At 40.3% G+C, this 8,630-nt stretch overlaps 1 protein-coding gene across 1 annotated transcript; it reads left to right on the top strand.

Annotated features, from left to right (window-relative positions):
- Positions 1 to 910: 910 nt before the first annotated feature.
- LOC149319943 (histone deacetylase complex subunit SAP18) lies at positions 911 to 8,460 on the top strand. The gene is made up of 4 exons (XM_089512626.1): positions 911 to 1,115; positions 4,544 to 4,653; positions 6,956 to 7,078; positions 8,007 to 8,460. The coding sequence occupies exons 1-4, from the start codon at positions 1,044 to 1,046 to the stop codon at positions 8,161 to 8,163; spliced, it is 462 nt and encodes a 153-aa protein (XP_089368752.1). The 5' UTR covers positions 911 to 1,043; the 3' UTR covers positions 8,164 to 8,460.
- Positions 8,461 to 8,630: the final 170 nt, after the last annotated feature.

The following is an 8,630-nucleotide window of genomic DNA, read 5'->3' as shown; positions in this document are numbered from 1 at the left end:
GCACAAAAAACCCACAAAAACTCATTTTGTGAGGTTTGTTGGGATTTGGCTAATAGGTTGGAGTTGCACTGCTGCTCCTGCTTTCTTCCATCAGACAGGCTGAAAGAAGAATTACGTACTGCCCTTGAGTAAAAAGGGCATTATAAATAAATCTTGTTGTTGTTGTTGTTGTGTTTTGAGCTTTTATTTAGCAATTCCTACATTTTTTCCCTGAAGGCCCTAATTTTGCGGTTCCTTGCCCTCCTCTGCAGTTAGGACCTCAGGCCAACCGCACGCTGGCTTATACTTTTGGCGAAAAGGGTGTTATAAATAATTGTTATTATTTATTTGTTATATCAGTGTTTTTAAGCTTTTACTTAGTTGAGTGTATTCATATTTGAGTATCTTTTAGCTTTTATTTGGTAACATCCTCCATTTTGTGGCGTAGGGCGTTGAAAGCAGCCTCAAAATGGATTGTTTCTGCAGTGTGTGTTTAGGTCTCTGTGTTTTTAAATTTGTTTAATATAATATCTAATATTAATCGTTCAATGTGTTTTAAATTTTGTGTCAGTTTAAATAACTTGAGGCGGGCTTCGAACCCTGCTCCTCCTCCAGAGCCCAAGACTCAAGCCACTAGGCCACACGCAAACATATATGGGACAACATTAAACTTTACTGCCCCACTTTAACTGCTGTGGCTGAGGCAGCCTTGTTGCATTGTGGGACTTGCAGTTTAGGGAGGGGCATTTAGAACGTTCAGCCTGAGAACGTTTAGGCCTCATTGGACTACAAAACCCAAAATGCAACAGGAGATAGCCACTCTCTCTTCTATCTATGCTTTCATCCCAAACCCCGCCCCCTCCTTTGCGGAGCCAGTTCTCGTCTATTCTCGAGCGAGGCTCTCACTGCTCTCGCGAGAGTTCGCGCCTGTTGCAGGCGAAGCCGCTCTCCTCTGTTTGCGCGAAGGCCGCCATTTTGTTTCGGCGGAGCGTCAAACGGGGCTCTCTCAGCGTCCCTTTCCTTAGCCTTGTTTCGGAGGGATTTGGGGGAAAGGAGGCGGCAAGATGGCGGTGGAGTCTCGCGTTACTCAGGAGGAGATCAAGAAGGAGCCCGAAAAGCCCATCGACCGCGAAAAGGTAGTCAAAGAAGAGCCATAAACAGAGGCTGGATGGGCATCTGTCGGGAAGCTTTGATGGAGAGTTCCTGCATGGCAGAAAGGGTTGGGCTGCAGGGCCCTTGTGTTCCTTCCAACTCTATAGTCTACTTTGCTAGCTTGGCTCAGAAGAGGTTTTGCCATTGCCTTTTCCCTGAAGAGGCTGAGAGAGTGTGACTTGTGTTGTTGTTGTTGTGTGCCTTCAAGACTTGAAATGCACAGCTATAGGACTACATGTGAAAGGGATCTGGGAGTCCAAGTAGACCACAAGTTGAACATGAGTCAACAGTGCGATGCGGCAGCTAACAAGGCCAATGCGATTTTAGGCTGCATCAATAGAAGTAGAGTGTCTAGATCCAGGGAAGTCATAGTGCCACTCTATTCTGCTCTGGTCAGGCCCCACCTGGAATATTGTGTCCAGTTCTGGGCGCCACAATTCAAAAAGGATGTGGAGAAACTGGAGCCATGTGTCCAAAGGAGAGCGACTAAAATGGTGAAGGGTCTGGAAAACATGCCCTATGAGGAACGACTGAGGGAGCTGGGAATGTTTAGCCTGGAGAAGAGAAGGTTAAGAGGTGATATGATAGCCCTGTTTAAATACTTGAAGGGATGTCATGTTGAGTTTGTGTGCGTTGATCCATCGTAAAGCAAAGGTATCCCTATTTCAGCCACCCATGAAAAAGGGTTTTGCATTATGGAGTAATTAGGGTTTTGTTATTCCAGAGAAGGGAGACTCAACTTGTATTGACTCACTTAACCTGGCCATAAATACAACATACCATTCCACATCCATAAACTGCACAGTGGCCATATAGTCTGCCTCTATCAAGGGCTGATACTCAAAAAAGCCACCAGGATTTATTTGAATCTTGTTCAGTCTGTATAACCGTTGTTGTTGTTGTTGCCGTTTCCAACTTATGGCAATCCTAAGGCAAACCCATCATTGGGTTTTCTTGGCCAGATTTGTTCAGAGGAGGTTTGCTACTGCCTTTCCTGAGGCTGAGAGCATGAGACTTGCCCAGAGTCGCCCGGAGAGTTTCATGGCCCAGCTGGGAATCCAACCTTGGTCTCCAGAGTTGTCGCCCAGCACTCAAACTACTGTGCCACTCTGGCTCTGTATACCTTTCCATCCTCCAGATAAGGGTGTCCTTATAATAATAATGGACACCTGCCGTCCCTATAAGAGACAAGCACTTTGGCCCTTCAGCAGTGGACACCTGGCAGCCTTATTAGCAATAGTATTTGAGCTGGAGGATTGTCTTACAGATTTGTTATTTATCTATTGCACTTATATCCCAGCTTTCTCCCAAAATGGGATGTGTCAGTATAAACTGTGTGTAGAATGATTAGTTGGAGAGGAAGGACTCATAGCAGGATATACTTGTCCCTCCACATTCGTTGTGCTTAGGGACACAGGACTCCCGTGAATGTGAACAAACCATGTGAGAGAACACATCTCTAGCAATCTCTAGGTCCTCCAGTGCAACTTTTGGTTAAAGTTGACCATAGAGTTGTGCTGGAGGACCTAGATATTCCTAGAGAGAACATATTAATCAAATCCATGAATAAGCAAATCCACAAAAATCAAAGCCACAAATGTGGAGGGACCACTGTATACCACTTTGAACAGACTTTGCTGTGGTGGAAGTGTTGTTGTGATATACAAGTTATCTGTAGTGGCCCATTCTTACCTACAGATCACAGAAGGATGAATGTTTAGATGTCAGTAAGTCATAGCCATGTCTGGAATATCAGTATGAGACTAACAGCGAAAGAAGGTGTAGCGTAAGCCTTTGTAGACTTGGTCTCTGTCCTCAGGTGCATGCAGTGAACTGCTTCCCAGGATGGACTGCTCAGTCTCAAAGGTGCTACAAGATCAGGCCACTTTGACACTCAGTCAGTATTGCTCTTGCTGAGCTATTGTTCGCTTATTTCTCCAGTAACCTATTTGTTGAATTTTTCCTTTTCCTTTTTTTAATGGCAATTGGGAAAAACCAAGTGCTGGAAAATGAAAACCAGAAAAGCGTCTATCAATAAACATGAGGCCTATAAGCTTTGGGATGCATAAATCATAATCTATAACAAAAGCTGCTGACAACTTACTTTATGTTGAGAATAATAAATAAATAAAAAGGAGCACCTATGAAACTATATATGAAACCACCCAACAAGCAGCTCATGTAACATTTGTGTCAGATGTGCTGAAGATACTATTAATGTACAGAAGAGTCTAAAGCAGCACATAATTTCACATGATTCCACATAAATTGAGCAATTTTCTCTACTCATAGCATGGGGTGGGACTTCTCTGAGGCTGAGAGAGTGTGACTTGTGGGTTTCATGGCTGAGCTGGGAATCAAATCCTTTTCGCCAGAGTTGTAGTTCCAATACTCAAACTGACCCTGGGGACCAGGGTTCAAATCCTGCTTGGCCATGCAACCCCACTGGGAGACCTAGAGGAAGTCACACTTCTCAACCTCAGAGAAAGCAAAAGCAACCCCTCTTTCAGCAAATCTTGCCAAGAAAACCCAGTGATAGGTTTGCCTTAGGAGTGCCATAAGTCAGAAATGACTTGGAAGCACACCAAAACAACAGTCAAGTATAAAATGTTTCATATGTACAATCCATATTTCAGGCATAAATTGAAATCTCTAAGATGTTTGTGTAGCCACTTTGTTAATTGGAATTAATGCATAATATAGGAGGGTTTTTTTTCTTCATTTGTCCCAATAGAATTTATTGCAGTTAATATTACTGTTGTTAGTGGCTACAGTTGCCCCTCTGTTTTCATGGACTTGAGATCCGCTGTTTTGATTATTTGCAGAGGGACGACTTCCGTTAAAATTAATGGTGCATGCCTATGAGGCTTGAATATTCACGGATTTCCAGAATGGATCCCCTGCGAATTCAGAGGGAGGACTGTAGTTTCTAGTGAAGGCAATTGGAGCCATATAGCATACTGTAGAACTCTGTCTCCACTTGTCTGAAGGGATATCTGCATTTGAAGAGGGAGAATTGTGATTGCAGGCTTCCTGAAATGAATGGCAAAAAAGATGTTACATCTTTGTTCTAGTAGTGTTTCTCCTCACATAGAGTCCAGGAATGGAGTAATGTAGATGTCTCCTTATTCCTTGGACATCCCTGACTGTCCAAATAGCTGAAAAAGTATACTAGCCCATTGAGATCAGTCAGAGGGAGAATGCAACAAAACACAGTCCAGAAATAGTGGCCCCTTACCTTCTCTGTTATGTAGTATTTCTTTTTGTCTTTTGCTTGTTTGTAATAAGTCCCTGAATTTATCTTTACAACATGCAGTGTATCCCAGAAAGGGTATGTAGGTTGCTTTTCTCCTTCACTGCTTCTTTCAGCAAATTAAGGTATAAATGTAATAGCCTAATGTTTGCCTTGCAGACCTGTCCCCTCTTGCTGAGGGTCTTCACTACCAACAATGGACGCCATCACCGAATGGATGAATTTGCTCGTGGAAATGTACCCTCCAGTGAACTGCAGATCTACACATGGTAAATGGCAGTGATTTTTTGCCTCAAAGCTGTTTATCTATTGTGGTAAAAGCTAGGTTGCTGCCACTTTTTTAGTGGACAGAGGCTTTGTTGGTAATAGTGAATGCAAGGCAAAAAATCACCCTGTGAAACAGATATTTTCTGTCATCCATATTAAAGCCATAGAGCCTCTGCCACCTTTTCATGGACAACTAGAGTCTTACCTTGCAAACTTGGCAGATACCTGAGAGAGTTTATAGACACTAATTGTTATGTACACTTCTATATCATTCTTCAGTAGAAATTCTGAGGTTAGTTAATTCCTCTGTTTGAAGGAAAGCAAATTGGCAGCTATCTTCCATGTTTATTTTTAGCTTTTGTACTGAGAAGAGGTGTGTGTATGCATTTTAATTTATTCATATTTTATTTTATTTACTTTATTTGCTGCTTGTCTCCAGGACGGGACCCAAGTGGTCTTCCAAAACAACAAGTTAAAAATATTTACAAAAAGGTTTAAAACCAGTTAAAACCACCACATTGAAACATTATAAAACTGATTAAAAATCATGCAAAAGTTAAAAAGAGATAAAACATACCTCTATATTAAGAAGCTTTTCTGCTTAACCATTAAAAGCTTGCTTAAATTAAGCCACTCTGATAGCCTTTAGGGCTGAAGGGTAGGGTATAAGTACTTTAATTAATTAATTAATTAATTAAAAGCATTTTTGCTTGCCGGGAAAAGGAAGAGTACTGGCTCCTGGTGTTGGGAACAAGATGGCAGAGGGACAGTTCTGGAAAAGAAGTGCGGTTGATGAAATACAAGGCAATTTTGGTATCTATTTTCTCCCAGTTGGCTAGTAGACCTTTTACATGTGATGAAGCACATTTTATCAGAATCATCTGCATTGTCTCTGACGTCAATTTCTTTGGGGTTAATAAAATTCAGGTTCTTATTACTTGTTTGTTACTTTTGCAAGAGAAGCACGTTTGTGTTTAATAATACAGTCGGCCCTTCTTATACACGGATTTTTTATACACGGATTTAAGCATACACGGTTTGAAAATGTTCCAAAAAAGGATAAATTTACCTTGATGTTCCATTTTTTATTAGGGACACCGTTTTGCTATATCATTATACTTAATGGGACTTGAGCATCCACGGATTTTGTTATACACGGGGGATCTTGGAACCAAACCCCAGCGTATAACAAGGATCCACTGTACCTAAACCTGGAAGGTTGTCATTTTGTTTAGTGCAGGGATGGTTCCATGGGCAGTTGGTGGGGCAGTGAGGAGTAATGTCATGGTAGCTCATCATTCTCCTTAAATGGAGGGAATTGGCTAAATCTTTTCTGTAGGAAAAGCATTTTCAGGGTATGTATATAGTTTTATTTTTATTATTTTCATGCATTTTAGTAATGTTAACTTTTAATATGTATTGTTTTTAAGCACTTTTTCATTGTATTTTATTCTTCTAATGAGTGATATTTTAATATTGTACTAGTTTAATTCTATTTTAATGTTCACTTTTGTATGTTTTTAACTGCACTGTTTGTTTAATTTGTAGGTGGCATTGTCTCCCAATTTTGTGGGGGGAAACAGATATAAATAAATAATAGGAGCCTAGAGTTCAGTGTAAATACATGGCTAAAATCTATATGTGAAGCTCTTCCCATATTGTATGTTTTAGGAGGTAATGAGATGGTTGGTAAATTTGTAAATTTCTCCTTGATTAGTTATCTAAATGTGAATTTGGTTTTTAAAGTACCATTGTAAGGAAGGATTAAAGCTGAATCTTGAACACATTTGTAAGTAACTGCCAGCTAAATACTATTAGATTTACTTCTGAGGGGAAATGCTTAGGGTTCTACTATAAGTTACTTAAATTGCACCGTGAGGGTGAAAAGCTATTATTTTCATAATCTTTCTGCAACACTGTTTATGAGGACTGGACAGAGATCCCAAGAAACTGTACAGTTCAAACCTTTTAAAGCACTGCCTTATTTGTATGTTGATATATGAAGGAGTATTCTAAAAATGATTGAGAACAGATTAGGTTTAAGACAGAATGGGGGGAAAACAAATCCAGAATGGCTTGCTGCTATTATACAGGTATAATTCAGCAGTTTGGTTTCCCATATGAAACCAAATTTAAAGATGTCAGCAGTGGGAAACAACCCCCGAGTTACTTGGGAGTCTTGAATAGGAATTATTTCTGTGATAGAACTCTTTTTCAGTTCACTGTCCTATGTAACAGGTTTGACTTCATCTCATCTTGTAAAAATTGCTTGGCCAATAATTCTGTTTGTTCTCCTTCTTCCAGGATGGATGCAACTCTAAAAGAACTGACCAGTTTAGTGAAAGAGGTCTACCCAGAAGCAAGGAAGAAAGGCACACATTTCAGCTTCGCAATTGTTTTCACCGATCTTAAAAGGCCTGGTTACAGGTAATAGTCAACAAATACATATATGTGTTAGTAGCAAAAACTCAAAATTGTAGTAAATCATAAAATAGTTTTAAAAATATCTTTAATACATTCTAGTGAACAAGTGTCCATAAATGCTCTCACATGAAACTGATGTTTATAAGTTGTAAAGTATTTCAGGCTGTGCACTTGAAGTTCAGTAGTTACTCAAATCCCTGGGGAATGCCTTCCTAGGTTTCTGTGGGCAATTCCTAAGGGACATATAAATGCCCGTCAGTCCTTTTCTCTTCTGCATAATCCAGGGATCTAGTTAAAAAGCAGAGAGTAGTAGTCTTTCCTATGTGATGCTGGGGAATGACACCTGCAGTGCTTTTCTTGTTGCAAAATGCATTGAGGACAGCTGGAGAGACCTGTCCTGGTTCTGTTAGTGCGAGAATGCTGCAAATATAAGTTCCTAGTGCCCTGATTTGCGGCACTTCAGTTGGGGTGCTTCCAGGCTGAGAAAGTGGCAGAGGGAGAGATCATATTTGGTCATTAATAACAATAAACATGATTCACCAGCAGTTATACAGTAAGATTATAAACCCATCTTACAATAAGGAATGGGTCATAGCTCATCAGTAGAAGTGATATTCTGCATGCATTACATCAGAGTTTGGGAAGGTTATGTTTTTGGACCAGCAGCCATGCAGCCTGGGAGAGTCCAGAACGCTAGTCTAAAAAGATGACTATGCCAAACTTTGCATTACATCCTGGCTTCGGTTTTTGGCATCTTCATTGAAAAATATCTTGTGCTGCAAAGTTGGAGCCAGGCTGATCAAAGTGGATAACTCTAAGCAAGAGCGAACAACAGTAATTTAGCATAAAGAAGTGGTCTAACATTAAAAATGAATCTTAATTTTGGTCTTGATTTTTTAAAGGCAAATAATAAGCATCTCTTTTTCTACAGGGTGAAGGAAATTGGCAGTACAATGTCAGGCAGAAAGGGCACAGATGACTCCATGACGCTTCAGTCTCAGAAGTTCCAGATCGGGGATTATCTCGACATAGCAATCACTCCTCCAAATAGAGCACCACCTCCATCTGGTCGCATGAGACCTTATTAATGTTTTGCTTTCCTTCAGTGCCATACTGAATGCAATGTCATGTGTATTAGATGTTATTTTACATTGTTACTGTATCTTTTTAAGTTTTTTTTTTTTGATGAAAATGGGACTATGCAGTGTTTCTGAAAAGTATAAAGCATTGCTAGAGCACCACAAGTATGTCTGTGCATTTTGACATTTGTTATGGAACAAATTTGTAAGACCATTTCTTAATGTCTGTGGAGAAATTAAAAAGGAATTGATGTATTTTATAAATACACTTTTCATATTTCCTGTGAAATAAACCTAAGCCAAGTACTTGCTGTAGTCTGCAGTGTGATGATATAACTATACAAGTGGAAGAATATAGTCGGTTGTTTCTGGCGCGTTACAGACGCGCCGAAGGGGTGTGCTAGGGTTAGGAAGGCGCGTCACTTCCTGATGCCCCTCAACCCAGTATGGACTGAGTCCATACAAAATGGCGGCAC

This window comes from Sceloporus occidentalis, unplaced genomic scaffold (assembly GCF_023333645.1).
Source record: "Sceloporus occidentalis isolate IW3139 unplaced genomic scaffold, rSceOcc1.0.p SCAF_2, whole genome shotgun sequence".
NCBI lineage: Eukaryota > Metazoa > Chordata > Lepidosauria > Squamata > Phrynosomatidae > Sceloporus > Sceloporus occidentalis.
Note: the sequence above shows the minus strand (reverse complement) of the source record. Positions and strands in the feature narration are given on the sequence as shown.

Excerpts from the sequence above, each read along its gene's own strand:
- LOC149319943 (XM_089512626.1), top strand. The coding sequence starts at position 1,044 with ATGGCGGTGGAGTCTCGCGTTACTCAGGAGGAGATCAAGAAGGAGCCC. Across the intron at positions 1,116-4,543 it reads AGCCCATCGACCGCGAAAAG|ACCTGTCCCCTCTTGCTGAG; the intron begins GTAGTCAAAGAA and ends TTTGCCTTGCAG. Across the intron at positions 7,079-8,006 it reads CTTAAAAGGCCTGGTTACAG|GGTGAAGGAAATTGGCAGTA; the intron begins GTAATAGTCAAC and ends CTTTTTCTACAG.